Source organism: Martes martes (genome assembly GCF_963455335.1).
Source record: "Martes martes genome assembly, chromosome: 1".
Lineage (NCBI taxonomy): Eukaryota > Metazoa > Chordata > Mammalia > Carnivora > Mustelidae > Martes > Martes martes.
The window spans coordinates 205,050,593-205,078,482 of record NC_137888.1 but is presented as its reverse complement, the minus strand read 5'-3'; the positions used below and the strand labels follow the sequence as shown (position 1 = coordinate 205,078,482).

Below are 27,890 nucleotides of genomic sequence, written 5' to 3'. Positions count from 1 at the left end.
GTTCCAGTCTCGGCCCTGCTACTGAGGTGCAGTGCAAACTTAGGTTGTTTCTTAACTTCTCTGGCCTTCAGCTCCAGAAATGAGCACGGTATGGCCATGCTGGAATGAAAATCACAACTAAGCACCAAACAAATGCTGGACACAGGTTCAAACACATGAGATAATGCATGTAAAAAAATCAGTCCAGTGCCGGGTACACTAAGTAAATGTTACCTTTTGTTGTCGTTACATAATGATAACGGATATACTTATATAGCATGTTTATATGGCATATGTAATTAATATATTCATATTCTTTATCATCTCAAATGCTCCCCTCATACCTGCAAAGTCCTTTTTAAAGAACTTCCCATTTAAAAGGTAAAACCGAGGCTTGCAATTCATGACTTCCCCTAGGTCCTTGGCACTTAAGTGTTAAAGCTTGAACTCCTAAGCCCCCCTTGGTTCGTTCAGGCCTTTAGAGATCCTGTAACGGTGCAGCCTGGCGCCAACCCTGTATCCTCAGCATCCTCACTGGATGCTGCATGGAATCCACTTTTGGAGATACCTCCTAACTTCTAAGAGATGACTTGACAGAGCTACAGACACTGAAAATGGTACTTTACATCTGTGAAAACTCATCACACTGAGTACAATTATGGCTTGTACATATGTTTTTTGTTTTACTTTAAAAGCTTGTCTTAAAGTATGAGCAATGTTGCTGACTTCTTGATATTAAGGAATTGTCACTCTCTTTAGGTGTAATAATGGCGTATTTAAAAGTCCCCATCCTTCTGAGAGACTCAAATACTGACATTAATTCACATGACAAGTATGTTGATTCACCATAATTCAGATGGGGAAAGGGAAGGAAGGTGTGGAAGGGTTATAGCTGGAGAGCTTGGTCTCGAGTTGGTAATTGGTAAGTAGACGAGGGTTCATTTTACTGTTTTTGTATAGTTGGAATTCTCCATAAAATATTTTAATAAAACAACCCCTCCCCTAAAAATGACTTATGCATAACTTGCTGCCACATGGGAAAAGGCTAATAATGTGTTGAGAAACTCCAAATATGAAGCACATAAAACTGGTTAATGTGCACACCAAGCTTTGGGGCTCACTTAAGTGTCATGCTCACAGATGCCTGCCTGTTCTCCAAATTAAAGCTGAGCTCCTAGACACCTTTCGTGGATCCTACAGCTGCCTTCATGGCACATACCACAGCCATCTTTTTACCTTCATTTCGGTGACTTTGTTAACATCCTATGCTCTGCCTCTGAGATGGAATGGCCTGAAAAAGGGCATGCTCAAAATCTCAGAAAAGAGCCCTCTGAGCTAAGAACTATATGCGACCCTTACGAGGACCTACACAGCTATCACTGCATGTGTGGGTGGGGAGGAACTTCCCATGCTACTTTATAAGGTCTTGTGCTGTTTGAACTTTTTTTACATCCAGCTTCCATTACTTTTACATGTTTAAAACTAATTCATAAAAAGCTAAAAGGGGAAGTGCCTACCGGCCAGCTCTCATCCCAAGAGATGCCCTCCATGCTTTCAAAGTCTTAGACAAGCCCACTCATAGTGTGGGATGGACATTAGTGGTTGAGTCCTTCCTCCACCAGGCAAGATGTGTGCCCTGACCTCACAGGACCAGAAAAGCCAGGACTGCAGGCCAAGACCACTCTTGTGGGCATGTTGTCACAGCTTATTAGCCTGTCCCTCCCAGGCAGGGGTATGGTGGGGGGCCTGGGGCAACAGTGCTGGGGTAGGAGGAGGCCTCCACTGTCTACACTTCATGAAGTTATTCCCACTTTCCAGCCCCTGGCCATTGAAGTGAAAATGATGAGCTGAAAAACCACATGCAATAAACAAGAAGGAGCAGCCAACAAAATCTCTTAAAATCTCAGAAATGTTCAATAAACATTTGCAGAGCGAGAAAATAAATAACATCGCGAAGGAGCCAGCAGCTCCCTTTTCCCCTCGTGTAATTTGGGCTCAGGGTGCCTGTGTCTCCAGACAAGTCACATGTCTTGAAGGCAGGCTGGCCCCAGCTCTCTGAAGGCTGCCAGCAACTGTGTGCTTCTCCCTCCTCCCACAGGTCCCCCATACCCTCACTGGACAGCTCCTGCCCTTGGGAGAGCCCTTCCAGCTTTATCACTTCATCCTGGCTCCCTTCCTAGACCAGCTGCCCAGAGTCTTGGTTCCTCTCCTCTGCTCACAGGAGCCACTTCGCCAGCCAGCCAGCCAGCCAGCCAGAGCCCCCCACCAACCATGCCATTGAGAGCCAACAGCTGGGAACTTGGGCTCATCCCCAGCTGGGTCTGGTCAGCTTGGCAGCCAACAGGAAAATCCAGGGCCTCCGGGGGCTCTGGGAGGAGGTGGCTCGATCCCAGCCCCGGCTGCCAGACGATGCCAGCCTGTCCACTCGACAGAAAAACACACGCTGGCCGCCTGCCCCGGGGTGTTTCCAGAAGAGAAATTTAATCTAATTTACATACTTCTAGGTACATCGATAACCAAAATGTGGCCACTGAAAAAAGTTAAAAGGTCAATCAGCTCCCGGTCTCTAGCTGGCCCAGGATTGCAAAATAAAAAGATCCACGTTCCTTATTCTCTACACAAAACGCGTTTTTAAAAAAGTGAAAGGTCTAGGGAGCTATACATAGAAAGCAACAGTGAAAAGAGGGAGGGGAGTGGGGGTGGGGGAGGAAAGTCCCATCCCCACCCCCTCCTGGGCCCCGGAGTCCCCCAAGGCTCTGGGGGGGCCTTGACATGGCAGGAGGCAGCTGTCAGCTCTGAGCTCTTCCAGGCTGGGAAGGCCCCTCTGGGGGGGTGGCCAATAAGGATTTCCGTGGCATCATGGGCTCAGTGGGGGGCTCCCAGGCCCCAGCAGGCCCTCAGAGGGAGCGTGCCTTCCCCTGAGCAAGCACCGTGGCATGATGTGGTCGTTTGACTCAGGAACTGGGGGGCTGGGGCAGATCCTGGGTCTCACGAGGTGCGTGCGTGCATATGTGTATGTGCGTGCCTGTGTGTGTGTCCATGTGCGTGTTATGTGTGTGTGCCTGTGTGAGAGGATATTCACAGGGGCAGGAGGGAACCAAGACAGGGGTCTTTGGGGTCTTTGCAAATGGCCACGGAGGGCAAACATAGCCCTGCCTGGCTGCTAGATGCAGGGGAGCGCTGGCCTTCCTCCCCTTGACCAGAGCAGCTGCCACCTGACCTGGCCTCTCCCCCTGCTGGACCAGGTGGGCATGGGCTGAAGGAAGATGCGCTGTGTGTGGCCCCAGAGCCCTCGGGCTGGGGGAAGGGCCGCTAGCTGGCTCCTGGCGCCCCGGCTGTAGTGTGCCCGGCCCCCAAGGGGAACCGGTTTGAGGTTTTGGCTTGCTCCTTTGGAAACGGAAAAGAAAGAGGGAGGAAAGGGTGGAGGAGACGGAGGAGAAAGAGGAGACAGAGGTGGCACGAGAGGGAATTTGGAATGCTTTTGTGTTAGGGCGCCTCTGCCGCCGCTGTCTGTGCCTGCGGGGCCCGGGGCTCCTCAGGCGGGGGGTCCGCTTTGGAGAAATTCATCTCCAGGATGTGCCGCTGTAAGTGCCGCACCCACTCCTCCTGGATAGAGAGGGGCCCCTGGAATTCCACCTCACAGAACCTGCGTGGAGGGACAGAGAAAGAGAGAGGAGTGGCCGCTGCCATGAGGAGAGGCAGATGTGTAGCCCTGCCCACGTCCCTGAGTATCGGGCACACCTGCCACTACTCAGTGTGGAGAGAGCCAGCCCAGGATTTCCCCAGGAAGAGGACCCAGAAGCCAGATGTTTCCTCAGGGACAGTTACCTGCACCCATCCCAGGATCAAGGTAGGGTCCCCTAATGACCCCACCTCTATGCTCAGGGCAGTCCGCTGGCTCTGATGCTGGAAAAGTACATCGAATCGGGCTTCCCAAGTCCCTCCAAAATCTGACTGAATCATGGGATCTGAGAGGGGAGAGAGCCCAGAGAGGCAGACCCTACCCTCGCAGGCTCCAGGACAGAAGGACAGCAGCTGGGGAAAGGGGGTCAGGCACTAACTCGCACCCACCCTGCTCATGCACCCAACTCACCAACTCCCTGCGCCTTGAGGTCCCAAGGGAGGCCTCACTGAACAGGGGCCCAGGACCTGAGCTCGTGGCTCCGAAGACCTGGGTTCAAATCTTACTTCTGACTTGACCTACGTGGCCTGAGGCCTCCCATCCAAAGTCTCAGACCCAGTTTCCTGGCCTCAGATGTACACCTGGACTTTGGTAAAAATGAACTAAGACCTATATTTTCCTGAATCAGGCAAACACTCGTTGAGTGCTTACCATTCGTCAGACATAGTTCGAATGCTTTACAAATATTTAGGTTTTTAAATCCTCACAGCAAATCTATTACCAACCCCATTTTATAGGTGGGAATATTGAGGCAGGGAGTGGGAAGTCCTTGCTCAAGGTCACTTTGCTGCTAAGTGTCAGAGCCAGTGCTAGAACCCTCAGGGTCCCAGCATGATGCTCTGAGGTGCCGCTGTCTGCTGAGAAGTCCTTAGCCTGGCTCCAGCCACACTCTACGCCAGTCCATAGCCTTATATCTCCTGACCCCCACCAACCCCTGTCTTGTTCAGAGGCTCTTTCTCCCCCAACTGGAGAGGTCTTTCTCCACCAGGTGGGTGGTCTTTCTCCCCCACCACCCCAGGGGGCTGCATACCTGCACTTGAGGGTGTAGATGTTGCCAACAAATTTGACCAGTGATGTCTGGGGGGGCCGGGGTACCAGGGAGGGGACCGGCCGGACCCGGGGTGGGGGCTGCCGCACCTCTTCCAGCTTCTGCTGTAGATCATTGGCCTCTTCGCCCCCCCGGACTGCAGAGGCATCTGGAGGCCGGGCTTGTCGGCGCTCAAATTCTGAGGTGGGGAAAGGTGAAGAGGAGGACAGGAGATAAGCCAGAGGGCAGGACTCCTGGGAAAGTTCCTGCCTTTAGCAAGCAAGGGGCAGAGGCTGTGGGCAACTCTAAGACAGGACAGCTGGTGACTGGATGTTGCCTGGGCCTTGGGACAGGTGGGACAGTGCCCAGATGGGAGAATAGGAGAGCAACTGGGGAAGTGACTAAGGGCAGATGTGCCGAGTGGAGAACCCCAGGGGCAGGTGCCCCCCACCCTCAAAACCCCCCTCCCACCAGCACTCACTGTTGATGTTCTGTCGCTGGTGCTCCTCGGCCTTTACAGTGCCTGGTGGGCTGGCTGCCAGAGGCCGCTCACCACTGTCGGCTGCCCGGCCAGCCTCAGGCCCTGGCTCACCCCCAGCACTGCGGCCCACCACAGCCAGGCCCCCGGGTGCCAGCCCTAGGGGCGGCCGCTTGTCGCTGTCACGGCCGTGGCCGGCGCTGCGGAATTTCTTGGTGAAGGGGCGGCCGCCCTGGATGTAGCTGCGGTAGGCCCCCACCTTCTGGGGCCGGTGCTTGATCCACTCGCTCAGTGTCTCAATGGGTGAGCCGTTCACACACCACTCGGTCACGCCAAATTGCCGCAGGTGCGCCCGCGCGTGGCTGGCCAGGGCCTTGCGGTTTTCGAAGTAAAGGCCACACAGCTCACAGCAGGCCTCAGTGGCTGCAGGCAGAGGGGGTGCTGCTGAGTCCCAGCCCAAAGGGAACAAGAGTACCCAGAAGGCCCTGCCCAGGTCAGGAGTCAGTCCCGCCTCCCACTGGGGCCTTGCCATGGGCCCCTGCTGGGGGTCAGTGTGTGTGTGGCACTGCCAGGCCCTGCAGGCCCCAGCAGATGCCCTCCCAGGACCCTGCCACCCACTGCTTACAGGAGTGGGAGGTCTTCTCGTGGAGGGTCTTTGCCTTGAAGGGCAGTTCGGTCTGGATGTAGGTCTTGGCCTTGACCTCTGCTGGGAGGAGGCGGTCCTCCTGCAGGGGCCGCTTGGCTGCCACTGAGCCCAGGTAGCCAGTGGCTGTGGGCTTGGCACCAGTGATGGGCGCCAGGCTGAGCTCTCGAGGAACCTGGGCCGGCCCAGCTCCTGGTTTGCCTGGGCGGCCAGCCATTGGCGCCAGTGGCAGAGGGGCCTGCACAGGCCCAGGAGCAGCCGTGGGAGGCCCATCCTCAGCCAAGGCAGGGGCCAGGTCTCCGGCTGGTGGCTCTTTCTTGATGAGGCACGGTTTGGACTTCTTCTTGAGGATCTCCCTCAGCGTGTCGATGGGCGAGCCGTTGACAGACCACTCAGTCACGCCCATCTGCCGCAGGTGGGAGCGCGCGTGGCTTGACAGGCCCTTGCGGTTCTCGAAGAACTCACCGCAGAACTCACAGCGGATGTCACGAACAGGCTCTGCCCGGGACGCTGCAGGGGATCCAGGGTGGAGGGAGGGGGAGGAGAAGGAGGCGGCTGCTGCGGCGGGAAGCCTCCAAGCTCAAGGCTAATGTTAAGTGCCTGGCTGTCCCGTCCATGCAGCCCCAGACCCCAAAGACCCACTCCCTCATTCGCTTTCAGGGGCCCTTGTGTACTTTCAGCCCTTCTGCTTGTTCTGTCACCTCAAATGCTAGCTGGCTTCAAGATGATTCCCTGTGACATCGAGAAGCAGTGAGGAGCAAGCACTTCTTCGATCCTGGGCTCAGACACCAGCTTGGCTGTGAACCCCTATGTTACACTGGGCAAACCACTTCCCCTCTGAGCCTGTTTCCTCCTCTACAAAATGCAGATGGAAACCTCCACCTGGAGGGAGCAGCTCCAAGCATGTGGCACACAGCTGGTATGAAATACACCGGAGCATTGAAGCAGAGGCCTGGGCCATCCTCACCTGGTCAGCACACGACTCAGCCAACTCGAGCAGAAAGAACAGTGACAGGGACGGTATGACTACCGACTGGTATACACATGGCTTCGTTTAACCAGGCATCGTACTAAGTGATTTACATCACCTTGGAACTATACAGAGCTCAGACCATGCGTATCTTCACTCTCCAGAAAGAGGAAACTCACCGAAGGTCACACATTGCTGGAGTGGAAGAGCTGAACACTTAACTTAAACCTGGCTCCAAAATGTCAAACACTTAGTGACCGGGAATATCAGAAAGATGTGCAGTTGCCCAATTCCAGTCCTTATACTCCTGCCTGTGGTAGACATCACTAATTGATCCCTGCAATCTTTCTCCCTAGAAATCTGGTTGGTAGACACTATTGATCAATTAACGATGGCCCAAGAGGTAAAATCTTTTGGGCGTCATTGAATGGCACACTTCTGCCTCCCCAGTGTGAATGGGTAATCAAAAAGCAGCTCAGTTGGGGGATCTGCATAGCAAGAATGCACAGCTAACCCTTGTTCTCTGGACCTGTGTATCCTCCCTTCTGTTTCTACTCAGGGTGCTCTGGGTACCCATAAAGTGCGTGCGGGGGGCGGAGGGAGACCCCTCTACCTATTCTCACTGCCCTGCCCCCGGGGTCACACTTACACAGGTTCAGGGGGGCCATGTCTTCCCGTGGCGCCGCCCAGGGACCCTCAGATGGGTGTGGCTCCCCATGAAGGGCCCCTGGCAGCATCTCCCGTTTGATCTCCACCCGCATTTGTTCAGGCTTCAGCTTCTTGGGCAGGGAGGGTGCAGCCAGGCCTGGGAACATCTTCCGGGCCGTGGGAGGAGAGGCAGTTGGTGAGTGGCCCAGGGGGCTGCCTGGTGGCGGTGGCAACTTCTTGGCCAGGGGTGAGAGGTGAAGGTCTGCAGGGCTGCGGGTTTCCAGTGAGCTACCGGGACCTCCGCTGCCCACCACCTTAGCCAGGGCTTTCGGGCTCGGCCCTGGAGGGTTAGGGGGGCCACCAGGCCGGGACTGGGTCCGTCTCTTGAGGATCTCCCGTAGTGTGTCAATGGGTGAGCCGTTGACATACCACTCGGTCACGCCCATCTGCCGCAGGTGCGAGCGTGCGTGACTTGATAGGCCCTTGCGGTTCTCGAAGAACTCACCACAGAACTCACAGCGGATGTCTCGAGCTGGCTCTGGGCCCGAGGCTGCAGCAGGAGAAAGGAGTAATTAGCATCATGGGCAACATTAGCATTCTTGTCTGTGGGTCTCCTGGTCGGCTGGGCATGGGCAGCAGCATGCCCACAGGCTGGGGTGGTGGTGGAGGGCAGGTGCAAGCGGGGGAACTGAGGAGTGGGGCGGGGGTCAGACACTCAGCAGGAGCGAGGGGAGGCTCCAGAGAGCACATGCGCCCTCGGTCCTGGCAGAGGACGGAACCAAGACTCCACAGCTCTGCGGGTCCTGGGTCCCGACAAGGATGGGGGCAAGTGGGCAGGAAGTAGTAGCCTAAGTGCCAAATACCATCCAGACCAGGGGCAACCATGGACACTTTCCACACTAAAAGGCAGCACCCCACCCTTGGCCTTTATTCTCAGGGAAGGTCACAGTCATGGTGGTCAAAGGCCAAGAGAGAGGGCCTAGCAGCCAACTGCCAACAAGATCTCTGGGCAGAACCAGCCCACTGCCAAGGGCCCCTGTCTACTCCCTGCCCCAGCAGGAAAGGAGTAGGGAGGGGGCTGCGACCCCCCCGGGAGGGGCTCCAGGGCCCGCAGGGAGGAGGGAGCGGCTGAAGCGAGAACCTACAGAGGTTGAGAGGAGACGGCTCCACATCAGAGGCCCAGAAAATGCCGGCGGCTGCGGCGGCCGAGAGGTCCTGCTTCCCCCAGGGGCTGGCCGTACCCGCGGCCTTCAGCTTGGCCTTCTTGGCCGGCGGTGGGGGGGGGAGCAAGGAGAGGGCCGCAGAGGTGGGAGGAGGCCGCCCCAGCTGGGCCAGGGTGCCGCGCCCGGGTGGGAGGCGGATCTGGACGCCGTCCCTCCTGATGAGCCCGTGGAGCACGTCTATGGGGGATCCCTTGGCGTCCGGGTCGCTGACGCCCAGGTGGCGCAGGTGGGCGCGGGCGTGGCTGGACAGGCCCTTGCGGGTCTCAAACCAGGCACCGCACAGCTGGCAGTCCAGCTCTCTGCCCCCGTCACTATCTAAAGCTGCGGAGACAAAACACAGGGGGGGGTTCACGGCCGCCACCTTGGCCGGCCCTGGGGGACTGAGGCAAGAAGACCTGATATGATTCAAGGCTGCCCAGGCCATTTGGGGATCAAGACTTGTGCTGCAGATTTATTTTAAGAGGTTTTGGGAAACAGAAAGTCCTGTTCTCTGCCTAGCCCTTTCGCATCAAGGTGAGTGTGGAGAGCTTAAGGATGTGGGGTGGAGAGGTGGTGGCCAAATTCCAGTGGCACAATCTGATGCTCCCAGGCACTCTTCCCTGGGACCCCAGCTGTGGGAGCTGTGTGGGTGCAAAGCAGGGGCCTCGCCCAGCTGCTGAGCATCATACAGCCAAAGGCAGAGCTGCTCAGGGCCTTGCTCCTGAAAACACAGCAGACAATGGAAGCAGCTTCATGGGAACATGAGATGCCAACTGGGGCTCCCTGTTGGGCAGGGGGCCAGACCCTGGGCTCAGCCCAGGCTAACATCCACAAATGTGTGGGAAGGCCTGACTTCCTAAGGGATACCATGCTAAACCTGCTCACTGCACCAGGGAGGGAGGGGGGGCGGTTCTTCCTAAACCCTTCTTTGTCATGCCCACAGGCAGTCCAGGAAGTATGGCTCCACCCATGGGCACAGTAGGGGTGCCTCTGCAGACAGCACCAGGAAGATGTGAACACAGGGCCAACTACAGGACCCCCTGTCAGGTGGGCCACCACCTGCCTGCCTAGAGGGCCCAAGATGCCCCTCTGGGGAAGTCAGGCCCACAGGAGTTCTGATTACCTTCACTGCCCCAACCCTCAGGCTCAGAGAAGGCCAAGAGTGCCCCTAAGTGGTGAGGATGACCCTGGCGGGCTCAGCAGCCACAGCCAGACCTCCAGGGGGAAGAATAGCACAGTATAGTGGGAGGCAGATGATAATATGCTGCATGGCCAGCCCAACAGGAGACACAGTGCTCTGACCATTATTCTGACCCAGCAGACCCAGGACATAGGAGCTGTAGTCCCCACTGGCCCCACCCTGGGCTCTGCAGCCCTCCCGGTGCCAGGACCTCCCTCAGCTCCCGGGACCCGCACTCACTGAGGTTCAGGGGCCCATCGTCCTCAGACTGGGGCCACTGTGCCTTTGGGGAGGCTGGCCGGGGGCTCAGGGACAGCTGGGGGCTCTTGTCCTCAGGATTCTTGGGGCTAGGGGAGCCCGCCAGGGCCAGTGGTGCCTTCTTGAGGAGTGGGGAGCTGGGTGGATGGGCCAAGCCCTTGGTCGAGAAGCCAGGAGGTGACTTGATGGCCTTGTTGACAGCCGGGGCATCCAAGGGCTTGGCCAAGGCAAGCAGGCCAGGCCGAGGGGCCCCAGTGACCACCTCCTTCGGTGAGTTGGACTTCTTAGACAGGCCTGGGGGCAGCCCGAGGGGTGTGTCAGGCAGGCCCTTCTGCTTCACAAGCTCGTAGAGGAGGTCAATGGGGGCTCCGCTGCTCTCCGACTCGGCCACCCCCAGCTGCCGCAGGTGGGAGCGTGCGTGGCTGGACAGGCCCTTTCGTGTCTCAAAGCAGGCACCGCAGACCTCGCAGGTAGTCAGGCTCTGGGCTGGAGGGTGAGATGGAGGCCAAGAGAGCTGGCTGTGAGGCCCCTTGAGCCCTGCCCTCCCCACTTCTCCTCCTCCCAGGACCCTACTCATCCAGGCTCCCTGTAAGCCCCCTTAATCCTTAAAATGACCCTAATAAGGCAGGAATCAGCCTATCCAGCTTGCAAATAAGGAAACTGAATCTCAGAGAGGGAAGAGTTATGCCCAAGGGCACACAGCAGGAAACAGAGCCCTTCTGTGGTCCAGCCAGTAGAATGCTTTTCGGATATCCAACACACCAGGGTGTCCTGGTAACAGGTGTTCACACAAACACTGACCTGCCAGTCACACGCTTTCTAGAGCTGTCCTAACCAGCCTTTGCAGCTCAACTCATGCCCCAAACACTGGGTTGGAAGGCCCAGCCACAGTCCCTGTGGTGCCCTACACCCTTTTCTGCAGAGCCCTTATCACTGCCTGTCTCTTTCTCTGCCTCCCTGCTCCCCAATTTCAATGACTCCAAGGACAAGTGCCAGATCTGTTCTGCTCTCTCACATCCCTGGAGTCCAGCACAGTGCCTGTCAACTACTCCATTATGATCTCAATATCAACATACAGACAAGACAATATCACACAGAAGATCACGTAGCTATTGAGAGCTGAAGTCAGCAAATGAATTAGGTCTGAGTGTGAGCTCTTGAAAACCATTCTTTTTCCCTGGCTGCCCCTCCCCCGCCCAGAGAGGGTACACCTCAAGGCCATGCTCGATCAGGGCATCAGAAGCTGGAGAGAAGACAACCAGCTGTCTCCTTAGTGCCTTGGGGCGAAGAGAAAGCTGTTGACCTCACACTAACTCCAGGCTCCATAGTTCCCTATGAGTGTGACCAGCCTGGCCAGCACCCCCTCCTTGCCACCTGGGTCACTCACCCTTGAGATCTGGCAACTCCTGCTTGCTGCCATGAGGAACCTCTGCAGCCACTTTGCTACTCAGCCGATTGGCCACCTGCTCCAGGGGCCCAGGGACAGGCAGGCTCTTCTTGGGGAGCGGGGGGGAGCCCAAGTCCATGGCCACCATTGTGTTTTCCTCAGAACCCAGGCCTGTGAGGTTAGGAAGACAAGCTCAGCCCGGGCTGGGTGTGAGCTGTCTACCCCCATAAGGACTGAGAGTGGGGGCACAGAGCTTTCTGCCTCATCCTTAGCATCTGCTCTCATCGTGGGAGGCAACTCACCCTATGAGAGCAGAGGCCCCATCCAAACCCCCAGCACCAGGATGTCAAGGCTGCACACGGACAGCACGGACCAGGAGCAGCTTCCACCCACCAGACATACACTGGTTGGGACAGTTACTCCCATCCTAGCTCTGACAAAATTCTCTGGGCAGAGCTTGTGCAGGGGAGCATGTCAGTCTTGGGAGCAGGTAGGTGGCAGTCAGAAGGGGAATCCAGTAAAAGAAGGCCAGAGTCAGAGGACAGATAAACAATGCAGAGACGAGGCTCCACAGGACTTGTGGAGAACCTCCATCAGACAAAACAGCTGGAGCTACAGAAAGAAGTTGGGGCTCCGCAGTAGTCTGCTTCTCACAAGCTAAGCCCTAAGTGGGGTGAGAACTGGGAGCCTGGATCAGCCGGGTTCTGAATGGGGACAAGAAGAGTGGTAATCACAGAACTTTGTAGGAAGTTTCTGAGGCATCTGTTAGGTCAGGAAGCTTCCCTAAAAGAGGTGTGTATGAGAAAAGGGAGTCGAAGGTATGTTTTCATGGTCTAATTTTGCAGAGAAGGGGGCCTGAGTGGCCTGCTGAGCCCCAGTTTAGCGTTCAGGGCACGGAGACAGCTCTGAGGCTCAAGAAACTGTGTGTTAGTTGGGGCTTTGGAGTCGTTCAGCGCTATGAGCAGGAAGCCTGGCAGGTCGTCTGCTCAGTTTGAGTCTTACGGAGGCAACGAGAAGACAGGCGGGGGTGAGGGGCTCCGGGGCCCGGGACACCGAGGACTTTGTCAAAGTCGCCGGGTGGAGTGGGCGCGTCTGTCAGATGCTGTAGGGACCGTATCTGAAGTGACTTGGAGTGGGTTCCGCGCCGGAGGGACCGCGACTGTGTGGAGGAAAGCTCCCGGGGCTCCAAGGGGTACAGGGAACATCTGTCAGACGGGGTGAGGGTCCCACGGAGCAGCGGCGAAGAGTGTTTCTGAAGCCCGGGACCCTGCGAGCTGCGACAGGAGGCCCGGGGCCCACACGACTGGAGGGCCTGGGGGGGGGGAGGGGGAGTCCCAGAGACTGGACGGCGGGCGTCGGGGGCGGCGGCAGGGGGCGGGCGGAATGCCGACTTTGCCCTCCCCGCACCCTCCCCGGCGCGGGCTCTTACCCGGCGCGGGCGCCGGCCCGGGCCCCGGCTCCGGCTCGGCCTTGGGCCCGTCCCGCGGCGGCGGCGGTGGCGGCGGGGGCGGGGGCGGCGGCGGCGGCGCGGGGAGGGCCGCGGGGCCCGGGCTCGGGGGGCTGGGCGGGGGCGCCCCAGCGGGCGCGCGCTCCCGGGCGCCCCCCGCGCGCGGCCCCGCCGCCGCCTTGCTCTCCGCTTTTGTCACTCGGCACTGGGCGGTGGAGGCGGCCATCTTGGCTCCGGCGCACGCGGGGCGGCCGCCCCAGGCGGGAGCAGCCGAGCGCCGAGCGCCGCCGCCGAGCCCGCTCTGTTCCGCCCCGCCCCTCGGGGCGCGCCCAGGGCGGCCGGTCGAGCACCGAGCGCCGCAAGCGAGCGAAGCACTTGTCCCGGCCCACAGGGCCGGGGCTTGGGGGTTGGGGCTGGAGCCTGAGGGAGCCGCCGGCACCCCAGCTCGCGGAAGGACGCACGCCGCTCTGAGCGCGGCGCCCAACTACACTCCCACTCCTGGCCTGGATAGGACGGGACGCTGTCCGCCCGCCACCCCCCGCCCCGAACACCCCTAAGGCTAAAATGGGAATCCTCCGACCACACGCATTTGCCTTAACAGCATCCAGGCTTCTGGAGCCCTGAAGGGCGGAGCTAGGACGTGCTCCGGGATCCTGTTCCATTCCCTATCCTGGAATTCTCCCTTCCGTGTCGGAAATCCTGGAAGACACCAGATCCCAGCTATAAGGATCCCACATCATCCCGGTATCCAAATGTTCCCCCGCCCTCGCCGGCGCTGTCCTGCAAGCCTATGGAACTCCCCACACGACCGCCGGCACCCCGTTTCAGGCACAATCTGCTTCTCCCCAACACCAAACCGATTGCCCCCAGCTGTTCCTTGACAGATGAGTGGGGCCAGAAACTGACCGTTGCCCCGCCCCCAACCGGGCACCCGCCCCCGACGACCCACTTAGTGATGTGGGAGATGCTTCTATAAACAACGGTGCAGGGCGGGTGCCCAGACCTAGCCTTACTCTTGGACATTCTTCCCCAAGGCAAGGCTTCCAGGATCTTGGAACCACTCATTTAACGGCCCTCCGGCGCACCAGGTGTCAACTGAAAGCCTGATCAGAGTGCCCCCCACCTCCCTGTGGACAAGGCCGGGGCAGTACCAGACTGAATCCTGACACCCCAATGGCTTGGACGTCTGTCAGCTCTAAGGGCTGCCACACTGGTCTTCTGGTGGAAACAGGTTAACCAGAGCTCAACCTGACTGCTGGACACATGCTGCCGTCCCCCGGGGACCTGACCCAGTGCCAAGTAAGGAGTTTGAGCCTGACACTCAGGCCTCTGCTGGAGTGACAAAAAAAGAAGAGCTTACAAACTACAGCCTGTGCCCCTAGCCGTCCTCAGAACCAGCTCCACTTCTCAGCCACCCCTGAGACACCACAAACCTAGCCAGGTATGTGAGCTGAATGCCCAGGCGACAGCCTTCCGGAGAGGCAAGAAACCTGAGGTTGTGTCCCTACTCTGCCTCTTTCCAAACTATGACTTCAGCCAGCCACTATGTCCTTTCTGTGAGTCGGTCTCCAAGCAGAGGGGGCTTTGATAGCACCACTCTCCACTTTGCAGACCCTCAGGTGCCTTTCACTGGTAAGGGGGTTTGCACATGGGTCCAGTGGAGTTCAGAGTACAGATCTAGATAAGACCCTAGAAGCTCCAGGTAGGAGAAACAGAAGGAAACCTCAGCCCCAAGCAGCCCCTGACACTTGCCCCCGTTCAGGAACTTCTCCATTCCCCAAAGCCCACCTACTCCTCACTGCCAAGTTCTTCGCTTTGAGAATCAGTAAAGTGTCCTACAAAGTCAGGCTTTTCCAGACTGAATACTGCACCTTTCCACTCCCTCAGTGGTGCTCAGTCCTAGGCTCCTTCACCAAAATATTACTTCTGGATTTCCTAAGCTGTCCTCCATGGAGAGACCACTGAACATGGTGTTCGGAAGTCTAGCTCTGCTGCTTTGTGGCTGTGTGACAAAGCAGATGACCTACAGTTTCGTTATCCACAAAATAGGAACACAACAATCCTTAACCCCACAGAATGGTTTTGAGGCACGAATGAGATGAAGCCTTAGTATGCAACAAGCACTCAGTTATGGGAGGGGTTATCAATGCTGCTGGACAAAGAAGGCACCAATGAAAATCCAGAATGTAGACTCTAGCTCTGCAGTGTCTGACAAGTTACAACTAACCTCGTAACTAGCCACATTTCAAGCCACATTTTGTCAGGCATTGGAGAGCTAGAGTCTACAGAACACACATCTAAAGAATCTTTCCATCTCAGAAAGTTCTAGCAGACAGCGCTGCTCTAGACAGATGATGTTTTTAAGAGCAAGACTGCTGGAGCCTGACCTGTCTGGGGTTTTGAATCACAGCTCCACCCTTCTGGCTGTGTGTCCTTGGGCAAGTTAATTAATTTCGTTGTGTCTCAGTTTCCTTATCTGTAAAATGGGGGATAATAATAACACCTGCCTTATAGCGTTGTTGTGAGGATGTAAATAAGTTTGTGTTTGTAAAGTGCTTAGAACATATTTGGCTCCTAGGAAGAGCTGAATAAGTGTGTGTTAAAATCACTGTCAGGCAGGGCAGGGATAAACTGGATCCAGGAGTAGCCCTGGCCCAGCCCCAGAATAAAACAGAAATCACCTCCAAGTGGCAGGGCAGTTGTAAGGACAGTTGTCAGCATACTTTGTAAAGTGACTTGAAACACTACCAGGAAAGCGGAATGGCAACTCCTCCCCCTCCCCCCGCACATCTCTCTGGGCCCCCAAGAAGGGTCAGGGCCCCAATCCAATCCAGTCTGCACCCTCTCCCCTTACCATCTCCGTAGGCTGGCCCAGGGTCCTCAGCCCAGGTGGGTGGAAAGGGCACTGCGAGAGGTAAGCGTGGCCGACGTGAGGTCAGGAAGCTGCTAGGCGACCCCCCAGGTTCACAGCCCAGGGGGCTGGGGGGCCGCTCAGCAGCAGAGGTGGCCAGCAGCTCTTGTAAGATGTTGATGGGCGACACAGTGAGCTCCCAGTTAGTGATGCCGAAGTCTCGTAGGTGGGCTCGGGCGTGGCTGGAGAGGCCGGCCCGCGTGTCGAAGCCAGCCCCACAGAAGTCACAACGCATCAGGCTGAAGGTGCCTGGGTCAAAGTTAGCCACTGTGGAGGGAGAGAGGACATGGACTACCTGGAGGAGTGACTCTCTCACCCCAGCCCTCCCCATTCCCGGGGCTGCTCCCTGCCCCCCAAGATCACACAGCCTCCCTTTCCTTTTGCCATTCACCCTCCTGCCTGCATCAGCTCCCATGTGCTCATGTGTCCACCAGTCCTCCCACTCCAAGAAGCCTTCTCTGCCTGACCTTCCAGGTTTCCCCTCACATGGTTCTCAGCATCAGGGACTCCTCCCTCGGAAACCCTTCTCCAGTTGTGGATTTACAATCCTTTGGCTGAGTGTTCGATTAATATCCTTCTCGTGTCTAGAGCGCAGGCCTCTATTTTTTGCTCACTATCACTCTGGTGCTGTCAATTAAATCTTTGTTGAATGAAGAAATGGGCAAACGGATAGGATGCTGTTCTGTGGGAGCCTGGTCGGATGTCCCCAGGTGGAGTCAGGGACCTCCTCTTGGCTGGCCCAGCCCCTGGCTTCCGCCATCACAGCCCTGGTCACTCACCATTGTAAGTGCTTGGTTTTGCGGCTGTCTGCCCCTTGCCCCTTACCCCCTGTGCACGCACATGCACGTGCGCCTACACACACACACACACACACGCACACACACTCTCTCAAACACCATACCAGCACCTTCCCCAAGTGGGATCCATGTCTGCCAGTGTCAGAACCACCTAGGGCACTTGTGTTGGAGACAGACCTCCAGAATCAGAACCCTCGTGCCTGGGAATCTGCATACCTCACAGGCTGCCCTGGGGATTCTGAAGCTGGTCAGGGTCCCACACTCCTATTACTGGGCCGTGAACTCCAGGAGAGCAGGGACTGCTGTTTCGTTCTCTGCTGTGTCCCCAAGTGCCCAGAACAGAGGGGGTCTCTCTCAATAAATATTTGTCGAATGAAGACATCAGTGACATTCCCTGCCTGGGGCTGCCTCCTCTGCCCATACTCCTTCCTCCAGCTGCCGGAAGGGCCAGGGCACTGGGGCGTCCCCACACCTCCACTGATGCGGTGGCCTCTGCCGCGGCTCCCAGTCTTCCAGGAGGGGGAGGCCCTGACTTCCCCCTGCTTGGCACTATGGGAGCATTTAGAGTGAGGGTTGCTTGGTTCAGAACTCAGCTGACCGGCTGTGCGTCTCTTGGGCCTTGGAGGGAGGTGGGTGCCGGAGCGAAGCCGCCCTACCTTTTTTCTTCTTCTTCTGGAAGGAGAACCTGCGCTCAATGGCCTTCACCTCCTCAGCAGAGATGAAGTGCCGCACATTGTAGCTGACGCCCACACGGTTCAGGTGGCCCCGGACATGGTTGGCCAAGCCGATGCCGTTGTGGAAGCGATCGGGGCAGTAGGGGCACTTGCGCTCCTCGTGCTTCAGTGCCACTTCCGGGTCCCCGTCCAGAAGCGCATCCAGCCCCAGTGGGCCATCCAGTGGCGTGTCGAGGAGTAAGAAGTCCAGGGGGTGGGCGCCCCCCAGCCCCAGCTCCTCGGGCTGCAGCCTTGGGGGCACCCTTGTTGCTGCAGCCAAGACCTGTGGCCCCAGCTTTGCCACCAGCACAAGTGGCACCATCCCTCGGAGCTGCTGCTGCTGTGCCCGTGAGGCTTCAGCTGCCCTCAGAGCTTTCTGGAAAGTCCGCTTCAGGTCCAGGGCCAGCTGTGGGATGAGGCTGGGTGTAGCTAGGGGTGGAAAAACCCCATTTTCGGGGGAAAAGTCCATTTCTGAGGCCAGCGGTAAGTCTTCCTCCTCCTCTTCGCTCCAAGGGTGTCTGTGGCTTCCCAGCTGGGCTGGGAGTCCCTGGGGGTGGACCACGGCCTTGTTTCTGCTGGGCTGTAAGGAGTAGGGGGCAGATGCTAGAGGTGAGGGAAAGGCTGGCCTTCCCAGGGGCCTCTGGTCTGAGCCATGCAGAAGTGGCTTTGACAGTGGGAAATCCCTCATGCCCAGCTGCTGGCAGCCTGGGCCAAAGGCCAGGCTGGGGTCATATCCAGCAGGGTTCTCCTGCCACGTGGGGGCCAAGAGCGGTTCAGCTTTGCCAAAGTAGTCCTCAGCAGCATCAGGGAAGCGGGCATATGCATCCTGGCTGGTGCCTGGCTGGCTGGCAGGGTCCTCCTCGAAAGCCTCTGCATCCTCCTCCCAGTGGGGGTGGGCATGCGCAAGCCTCACGTGCTCCCTGAGCAGGCTCTCGCTGGGCGCGGGGAAGCCGCAGAACACGCAGCCCCTGAGCCCCGAGGAGGCTCGGTAGGGTCGGTAGGTGAGGGTGGTGGCATCAGGGCCTGGGCTGCCAGCCCCACTGCCACCCCCGAAGGGCTCCCTGGCAGGCTGGCCTGGAAGCTCGCGCACGTGTAGTTTGGCATGCTGCACAAAGGCCTTGGAGGAATTGGTGCCAAAGATGCACTTGGGGCACTGCAGCCGGGCCTCCCGGCCTTCATCGCCTGGGACCTGCTTCAGTTTCTGGATCTCTTCGATGATCTTCTCCCGGGAGGCCTGGTGCAGCTGCCGGTGCTGCTCTAGGGCCCCGGGGTCAGCGAAAGCCCAGCCGCACTCTCCACAGGCCAGCGGGGCCAAGTCGGCAGGGGGCTCCTGGCCTGGGGCTCGGCGATGCTGGCTCATGTGCTCCAGGAGGTGCTCCTTCTGCTTAAAGTAGATGCTACACTCGATGCATGGGAACACGGCTGGCTCCTCGTCCTCGTCCTCATCCGGGCTGGCCACCCCCTTGGCCACCTCCTCTAGCAGCTCACACAGGTAGGGCCCCGTCCGGATTGGGGGCAGCAACGGCTGCAGCCGCTCCACAGATGCCTCTGCGTTCACTGTCCAGGTCTGTGTGGCCACCTCTGAGGCCGACCTGGGCAGGCCCCACTCAGACGGCTGAGCCAGCCCTTCGAGGTCTGCCAGGGGCTCTCTCGTATCCACCACCGTCACATCCAATGTCTTAGTGGCATCTTCTACCGGCACGAGCACTGTTCTGAAGGAGGTGAGGGGCAGGGGCTGCGGCGGCAGGTCCAGGTGCAGCCCCCCATCCTGGGGTGGGGCCTGCTCATCAGTGTCTTGGAGCCAGTCGAACCTGGGGTGGCCCCGGGGGGCCTTCTCCAAGAGCTTCGCTTCCCCCTGATGGTGCAAGAACCTTCTAGATCCCTCAAGCTCAATGTGGGGCTTCACAGTTCTCACAATGACCGAGTCCTCGAACCTCCGCTCAGATGGGATGCCCTCCCTGGCTTCCTGGGCCAGGGGGTGCTCCCAGGTCCCCTGGCCATCAGGGGGGCCAGGGAAGTGGCCCAGGAGGTGGGGTGGTGGGGAGCCCGGCTGGAAGTCCAGGCTGCCTCCATCCCAGCAACTGCAAGGAAGTGCCAATGGGGACAGGTTAGCCACAGGCCTCAGTTTCCCTTCCTTGGGCAGGGGAGGGGGTCCTCATAGGCAGTCCAAGACAAGCCCCAGAGACCCAACCTGAGGGCAACCTCAGAGGGGCTGGGAGTGTGGAGGTGAGGAGGGGGAGGTAGGGGGAGTGGATGTGGCTCTTCCAGAAGTGTTGGGCCAAAAACCACATTCAGCTCCCAGGATGCACCTGTCCATGTAGCCCAGCCACACTGCATTGTGGGAGAGTGTGCAGGGTGTACCAGGGGTCACACCAGGGTCACAAGGCATGTCCTCAAGTCTGGCGGCACAGTCAACTCTCATGTGTCCCCCAGGAGGGCCCAAGGCTCTGATCTGTGCCCCCAGCTGCATAAGACCAAGAGGTTTTCCCCAAATTGGGGTGAATTAGTTCATTTAGTCTCACTTTCCAGCAAATTTCGTGCAACTCTGTGGCATCAACAACTCAGGGGAATGCCTTTCCCCAGCAGCTCCCCTCTTAGAAGCGCAGAGTCAGGAGTGGTTGAAGGACCCTGCTCAGCCTCTGGCCCCAAGGACCCTGACCTCCTTTGGGGCAAAGGGGGAAGCGAAGCAACCTCACTGAGCCTCAGTTTTCCAATCCTAAAAAGGGGAACAAGTCCCCAAAACCAGGAGCCTCTGTGTCCTTTGCAACATCTAAGGAACTTTCTTATATCCACAGTCAAAGAAAAGTTCACATGATATGTGTGCTCAGTCAAATGGTCACAACTACAACACTTCAAATGGGGACCTCGACCCTGACCCCGGGAAGTGTAGGGAGAGGAGAACAAAACTCCGTGCTTCGGGAATGCTTCACTTCACCAGATGCCTGGTTCCTGGTAAGCCCACAATCAATGTAGGTTCCTGGTAAATCTCCCTTCATTTTCAGGACCCCGCCTCCAAGAGGGGCTATCGATCACACCTGCCCAACAGGTACAGAAATGGGTTCCACCAAGAAGAAGAGCGGAAATCACAGGGTCACCTCTCTCAGCCCCATTGGTGCCATGTGATACCAAGAGGACCACCTACCCTCCAGGGTCATGGCAAAGATTTAGTGGGGTAAACCTCTGCCAAGAGGCTAGTCTACAGCAGGAGCTCAACAAATGGGAGCTCTCATTAACACACTGCAATGCTTACTACTTAAGAGCACCCACCAAGACTTAAAGGGTTACTGCTGTCACAATTGCTGTCAGTTCCTGCTCCTGTCCAACCTCCCTGGGGTCCTCAAGGCCAGTTTGTGAGATGCGTCTTAGGGACTCTATTTTACAGATGGGGAAACTGAGGCTTAGAGAGGCCTGGCATCATTGTAAGGGCCACCTGGCAGAGACAGGACTCCAAGGGTCTAACCTTCAGGCTCCTGTCCCTCTGGCCCTGCTCCTGGCAGGGATAATGAGAGTTGACTGTCTGTGTTCATCCCAGTCTTCCCCACCCCCTGCACATGCCCAGGGGCTTGCCTGCTGGGAGCCACCTCCTCCTGCCTGGCCTCCTGATTCCCTCCTTTCCCCTTCTCACTCCCCGGGGGCTTCCTTTGGGCCTAGGCGCATCCTGCTTGCCCCCCTGCCCTCCCTGAGGTCAGGGCCAGCGTGGCACTCACCAGCTGCTGATCCGATGGGTGGCGGAGGTGGCACGGGGGAGGGCTTCGCTGAGGCCGGGATGGGGCTGCCCGTCTGCAACAGAGAGGGGAGACCCTGAGGGGCTGGGGTCCCCCTGGCCGGGGTCCTTCACAACACCCCAGCTCCGGGAGCCCTGCCGGGCACCTCGGAAGGGCCCAGCCGGCTCCCTACCCCTCTCTGAGAGGCCTTTGGCCTCTGCACTCCTGAGCCTTGAAAGGGGTCTCTTTGGAGGAGTCTCCTGGGGGACCCTTGGGGCTTCCTGCCTTCAACCCTCCTCTCTTTGCCCCCACCCAGCAGCCAATGTGATTTTTTAAAATCACACCCTGGTAAAAACTCAGCTGACTTCTCATAATACCTCTGATAAAAGCCAGGGTCCCAGCCACTAGCTACAAAGCCCTGTGGGGTGGGACGTCTGCAGGTCTCTTCAGCCTCATTCCCTCTCCTTACCCCTCACTCACTCACTCTGTCCTAACTCTTCTTGAGGCCTCAAGCCCACCCAACTCTTTCTGGCCCTGGGGTCTTTGCATTGGCTATTCCTTCCATCTGGAGAGTCCTTCCCTGGGCACTGACCAGAGGGAACCCCTGTGACTTCCTCCCTGGTCACCTATTTCATTTCTTTATTCACACTCTCCGAAATTGCCCGGTTCCTCTTATGGAGACCTGCCTGCGTCCCTGCTGGTGCACACGCACCCGCTGAGGGCAGGGACCTTTTCAGCCTCATTCACTAGCATCCCAGTGCTTGGCCCACAGCAGGTGCTCAATGAATACTTGCCAGATGATGAATAAGGATCTCTAAGCCTGAACTGCAGAGGGCCTGTCCCTGCCTCCCAGGCCCCCTTCCAGGCCTAAGTCCTAGAATCAAATCCCCTCCTGGGACCTCTCACACAGATAGAGCCAACTCTCCATTATCCGCCTGTGGAGCCAATGCCTGGAACGACCACAGGAATCCTGGCCTGTGCCTCCTCTGCCCACCACACTCGCCTGACATGGGTGAACGTGCCAGTTGGGGTGCAGGCCAACTGCCTGGGCCAAAGTTAACACACGGGGGGGACTTGCGCCCCGTCCAGAGCCTGACAGATGCAATGGCTGGATTAGCTTCAACTGGATGATGGTCCAGAAAGAGGGCTAGGGCCAGGGCTAGTTCTTTTTTCCGATTCCCCGTGGTTCAATTTGCCCAGGAAACTGAGAGCTGACTGCCAGGAGCCAAAGCATCAGAAGTGCCATTCAGGGGGTTGTGGGGGATCAGAAAGTCATCGTCACAGGCTGAGGGTCTTTCTACAGAGCCTGAGAGAAGCTCTGTGACCATCCCATGGCCTCTGGAAGGTGAGGGTGGCGATGGGGGTCCATACTTTGCACCGGCTACAGCTGTCTCATGGCCTCAGCACTACAGCACATAGGGCCGAATGATTTTCTGTGCACTATGGGTGCCGCACAGCCTCCCCGGCCCCTCCCCATGAGATGCTGGAAGCCCCCCAGCCCCTGGCCCTGCAGTCATGACAACCCAAAGTGTCTATAGATGTGGCCAAAGTGTCCCTTGAGGCAGAATGACCCCCATTTGAGGCCCACTGGAGTCGACTGATGGGGAGCAGGGCCAGGCCGGGGGGATGCTCAAATGCAAGGGTGAGCGTCAAGGCAGGAGGTTGAGGCAGATGTTGGAGAAGGTGTGAGGGCTGGGAAAGCAAGGCCTGGACCAGCCAGGGGAGACCCCCCAAAATGGGGTCTCTTGAAAACATAAGATCATAAATGTGAGCTACTTAGGGGAGGGCAAGTCATTCAGTGGCAGCAAGCCCCTGCACAGCCTAAAGGTGCAGTCTGAGGGTGCGGGCATCCTGCTTCTGAGATTCTGGGACCCCAGCTGCCGAGATTCTGGGCGTCCCAGATTCGTTGATTCTGCGACTGGCGTTGTCTAAGGATTCCACGAGCCAGGGGGCTGTGTTGGCCTCTTTGAGCAGCTCCAGCGAGGCTCCTATTTTTAGTGGCAGCATTTTGAAGGAAGCAGGCCAAGCAGGGCCCTGTGTCCAAGACACCTGGGGGCTGGGGGCTTGCCCAGGGGCTTCCAGGGCTGGCGGGGATCCAGAAGTCCCTGTAGGTCAGACGAGGTGCCTGGATACAGCCCTTGGCAGTGGCCATGCCAAAGGGCCCTCATGGACTCCTGCTATCTGTGGGTCCCCGAGAGGGTTTGAAAATGAGAGAGGGAAAATGAGAAGGGCATCCACGAGCAGCTTGAACCCTAAGCCAGGCAGCTTGGCAGTGTGGCCAAGAATCTAGATTTTGGAGGCAGACAGATCCAAGTTCAAGGCCCAGCAGTGACTGAAGGGCATGCCTTTCCCACCTGTTTCCTCCTTTGTATAAAGGAAACAGCTACCACCCATCTTGCAGGGCCAGCGACGGATGCCAAGGAGATCATACAGTACATGCTCCATCCAGAGACGCGGCGGTGGGGGGAAGAAAGGGCTATGAGGGTGCCCGGGAACAGGGGTCAGGGCTAGCTCAGAGATGTCCCAGGTTGGAAGCTGGAGGCTGGACTGAGAGCCTCAGGTCTGCTCACTCCATGCTCTAATGTGCTCCCCAGCCTGGGGCCCCACACGAGGCCAGAGATAATGTGTTGTTCGTCCCCTGGCCCCCTGGTCTCAATGCCAGACACGCACCAGACTCCTATCAATCCATGTGGACGGTCTCAGCCCCCCAAGCCTTGGCTGTACCCAGGAGGCCAAAGAGAGAGGTGCCAAACGTCAGGCAGGGGCTGTAAAGAGGCTATGGGGGCTCCAAGCCAATAGCCATAGTATAGGACAGAGAAGGCAGTGGAAGCATCCATGTCCAGACGGAGAAGTTTGGAAGTACCCTTGGGGGTCTCCGAGGGCAGGGTCAGAGTGAAGGAGGGCCCAGGCTTTGGGGTAGAACAGCAGCCCCAGAGGCTGTTCCTATATATAGGCATCATAAGACTCCTGGAGCAGGTGTCCCAGCCAGGAAGGGGGGTCGAGCAGATCAAGAGGGGCAGCAGGGGAGGCAGTGTATCCCAAGTTTAGGCCCTCCTCTAACCTCCAGGCTGTGACCCCACCCTGGTCAAGCCACCCCTGTCCCATGGCCCCATTTGCTCAAGGACATCATTAACGGTGGGCCTGGCCCCTTTTGGCAGCCACATTCCCTTCCTCCCCAAGTACATGCGCTGGAGCCTGGTGGATTCCCTAGAGCGAGTGAAGATGCGCCTACCTACCTACCTACTTGCCTTCCCCCTACCTTGCCAGATTCGGGGCCTCTGCCTGGTAGAGAAGAAGTGACCAATTCCTCACAATCAGACCCAGAGAGGACTCTGGAAACCCAGACACTGCTTCCTGGGGCTCTCATAAAATCAAGGTCTCAGCCTGCCAGGGCTGGCCAGCCGCATGACCTGGAACACAGTCCTGCTGATCTCTAGGCCTTGGTTGCTAATGGTTTGGAGGAGGGGGTTGCTAAGATTCCCTGAGCCCTGATACTCTCACCCTCAGCGGCCTCACCCTGTGTAACACATTTGGGTGTTATCTATCACCTCCATGCCATTGCTTATGTGAAGCCTGATGCCTAGACTTCTCTGCCCTCTTTGTCTGACTCACTGTTCCTCATCCAGGACTCCAGATGGCCGCTAGGCTGGGGCTGGCTGGGCTTTCCCCACTGCAGCCCCAGCGACTATGTCTTAACACCTGGTGGCTGGTTTGTCTCCCCAGCACCAGATGGCAGGGTCCATGAGGGTGAGGATGGAGTGTGTGTGTGGTCCCAAGAAGGTGCTCTGAAAATATATGAACATCATGTGGGTTGTTAGGGGTGAGTTGAGGCAGGTCAGGGATGACTTGACCCAGGGTGGTGGTCCAAGACGAGGGCTATCACGCCAGGTTAGTGCCAGCTGTTGGACCGTGGGCAACTTACTCAACCTCTCAGGACCTGAATTTTCCCATTTCTAGTACGAGATGGTTAAAGCGGAAGCTACCCCACAGGGAACTTTTAAGAATGACATGAGATGATCACGTAGAGGGCTTGGCACGTAGGAAACTCCTGATGAGGTACATGGAAGTTCCTGGAAACCGAGGCCTGTAGGGCAGGCCAGGCAGATGAAGGGAGACATCTGGTGCATCAGCCTGCATTGCCCTCACCACTCTGCTGCTTCTGCCTGGTCCTTGAACACACCAGGCTCCTCCTCACCACAGGACCTTTGCTCCTGCTGTTCCCACCACCTGGCTTGTCTTTCCCACCATTCATTCAACGCTCCACTCAAATTCCACCCACTCAGGGAGGTTTCCCAGGTCCTACAGGCATGATCCTGGCACTCCATTTAATACCTTTATGGCACCTGTCACTACCCGACCTTACGTTATTTATGTCGCTGCTTGCTGTCTGTCCTACTATAATATCGGGTCTCTCTGGGAAGGGAGTTTTGCCTCTTTTGTTTATGGCTGTATCCCCGGCACCTAGAACACAGCCTGACACATAGTAATTGTTGAGTATTTAATGAATGAATAACAAGTCTTGAGGTGGGAACAGTGTGAGATCCCTTTTGCTGAGTAAACCAAGGCACAAAGGGGTAGCTGGGGTCCCTGACTAGCCAGTCTCTCCCCAGCCACTAGAGGGCACATGCTGTTTTGGCCCACGGCTCAGGAGCAGGGCTCACCAACACAGTGCGGCAAGAGGGAGCTGGGATCGACCCACAGGAATGGGGTATGCCTGGGGAACAAGCACACACTCAGGGCAGGATGCTCTGGGTGCTAAGCTGGGCACCTGGACCCAATTAGTGTGCTCAAAGGAGGGAACCAGGCAGACCCAAGTTCAAATCCCAGCTCCTAGCCACCCACTGTGGTGGAGGGGGGCAGCATTCATCAGGTCATTGGCTCCCAGGGCCTCTGTTTTCACAACCATAAAAATGGGAAAATAAGCAAAGTACAAAGAGAAGGCTCTGGACACAAGTAGAATCCGAATCCCATCTCAACCCCTGTTGGGCTGGGTGACCTAGCCCTTTCTGAACCTCAGGGCCAGGCTCTACGCTCCCCCAGGGCCACAGGGCCCATCCTCTTACCAGAAATGCCACCTCTGCCATCCAGAATGTCTCGGGGTCCCTCCTTGGTGACAGGCAGGTAATGGGTAGACCGGAAGATGCCACCTTCCCCTTCGGCAGCCTCGGCCCCACCTTCAATGTCTTCCCTTGGTGCTGGGCCAGGCAGTCTCTCAGGGCCACGAGGACGATCTGGGGCGGCCAGGCCGCCTGCCAGGGGCCCATCCATGGATGCTCTCTGCCTGGCTCCACTCAGTTGCTGGGCTGGCTCAGCAAGGCATTGTAGGTCTGGGGGCAGAGAGACAGGTGCTTAGGGGAGGTGGGAAAGGGATGCTGCCTCAGCTTCTCCTTCCTTGAAGCCCCAGTCCTCACCCATGCTGCTCAATGCCTCAGTTTACCTCCGAGCCCAGGAGAGCTAAGTAAATGGTGCTGAGGCTTTCTCCATATGCATTGTATGGATGGCCATACAATGGGCTCTATCCTCAGTATGCCTCAGTCTTCCCACAGGTAACTCCTCTTTACATAGCCCTTGTACTGTACTGCCTCAGCTTACCCCATTTTTACACATGCAAACTCATGCACCTTGTTTTCTCCGAGCATTAATCCTATCACTTCTCCCAGGTGCCTCCCTTCATTCACACGCTGCTGCACTTTTCCCAATTGTGCCCTCCCTTCCATGCACATGCATCTCCTGTGCCAGTGCCTCAGCACGAATCCCAGCCACTTCTGCACTCTGATCCTATTCACTATCCCAAGTGCTCCCATCATTACCTCTGCACTTTTCCCACACTCCAACCCCCATCCCCTCAGGACCTTAGGGTTCTCATTAACCCTTTCGCCCTCACACACAGCCTCAAGTGACCCCAGCATTAACCCCTCCCCTTCTCCCCAATATCAACCCTCATGCATACCCCGCCTGGGCTCTTCCATCCCACCCTCCCAAGATTTCTCTAGTCTGCGGACAAAAACGACGGATGGGCTCCTGGTCCAGAAATGAGGACCCTGGGGAAGCCGTGTGTGTGGGGGGGTGGGGGGTGGGGGGGTGCTGTCCTCTCCACCTATAAATACCTTCAAGGTAACGGCAGAAAGTGAAGGGCAGGAATGAGGCGCCCTCCCCAGGGAGATGGTGGGGAGGCCGGGCCCAGGCAACCGGGGCGGGGCCCGGGCTCCAGGCCTGGCTGCAGGCGCTGCCCTCGGGGGCCTGGGGGCTCCCAAGGGGCCAGTCCGTGGCCTGGCAGTCGTGGCGGGGGTCCCTACCCAGGCCCGGAGGAAGCACCTGCGGGTGCCCACCGGGTGGGCACTGCCCGCGGGGAACAGGCGGGACCGCAACTTCGGAGCACTTTGGCAGCGTGGGAAGGGGCCTCCCGCCTGGACGCCCCCCGGGGGTCGCAGGGGTGGGGGCGGCGCCGCGCCAGCGCACCCCTCGTTGGGCCAGGGTCCGGGAGACGCTCCCTCCGCCCGTGCACTTCGGGGCGGGAGACCCCGTGGGACGCGCGGAGGTGGGGGGGACACCTGCCCCAAGACCCCCGCTCCTCCCCCCCCACCGGAACGGCCCCGCCCCCGACAAGGCCCCGCCCCTGCAGGCCCCGCCCCCGCCCCCCGCCCCGGGGGGTCCCGCCTGGCCCGGCCCGGCCCGGCCTCCCCCTCCCCGAGCCGGCTCCGCCCCGCCCGCGGGCTCCCCAGGCCGGGCCGGGCCTCACCGGGGAGGCGGTGCCGCCGGCCAGGCGCCGGGGTTCGAAGCTCCCCTCCTCGGTGCGGCCGTCGCTGCCGCTACCGCCGCTGCCGCTCCCGGTGCCGGTGCCGCGGCCTCCGCAGCCGCCGCCGC

General features: G+C 58.2%; 2 protein-coding genes across 5 annotated transcripts in view; one reads left to right on the top strand and one right to left on the bottom strand.

Moving 5' to 3' along the window:
• Positions 1 to 645: 645 nt before the first annotated feature.
• WIZ (WIZ zinc finger) lies at positions 646 to 27,890 on the bottom strand (the record flags this gene model as incomplete). Of its 4 annotated transcripts, XM_080798834.1 has the most annotated exons (13): positions 646 to 3,625; positions 4,692 to 4,887; positions 5,170 to 5,589; positions 5,792 to 6,319; positions 7,429 to 7,977; positions 8,573 to 8,971; positions 10,050 to 10,553; positions 11,455 to 11,625; positions 15,756 to 16,079; positions 17,266 to 19,403; positions 21,030 to 21,102; positions 26,090 to 26,353; positions 27,766 to 27,890. In XM_080798834.1, the coding sequence occupies 12 exons, from the start codon at positions 26,292 to 26,294 to the stop codon at positions 3,466 to 3,468; spliced, it is 5,667 nt and encodes a 1,888-aa protein (XP_080654960.1). In that variant the 3' UTR covers positions 646 to 3,465. The 4 variants fall into 4 exon arrangements, with proteins under 4 accessions (XP_080654960.1, XP_080654963.1, XP_080654961.1 ...); XM_080798837.1 differs by lacking the exons at positions 8,573 to 8,971; positions 21,030 to 21,102; positions 26,090 to 26,353; positions 27,766 to 27,890 and having other exon boundaries at positions 17,266 to 17,377; XM_080798835.1 differs by lacking the exons at positions 15,756 to 16,079; positions 17,266 to 19,403; positions 21,030 to 21,102; positions 26,090 to 26,353; positions 27,766 to 27,890 and adding an exon at positions 12,884 to 13,127.
• The window catches only part of CYP4F22 (cytochrome P450 family 4 subfamily F member 22), an 84,616-nt gene continuing 70,947 nt past the window's right edge, over positions 14,222 to 27,890 (top strand). Inside the window, exon 1 of the mRNA XM_080799046.1 lies at positions 14,222 to 14,342. The gene's annotated coding sequence lies outside the window, so the exon portion shown is untranslated. The remainder of the gene's footprint in view (positions 14,343 to 27,890) is intronic.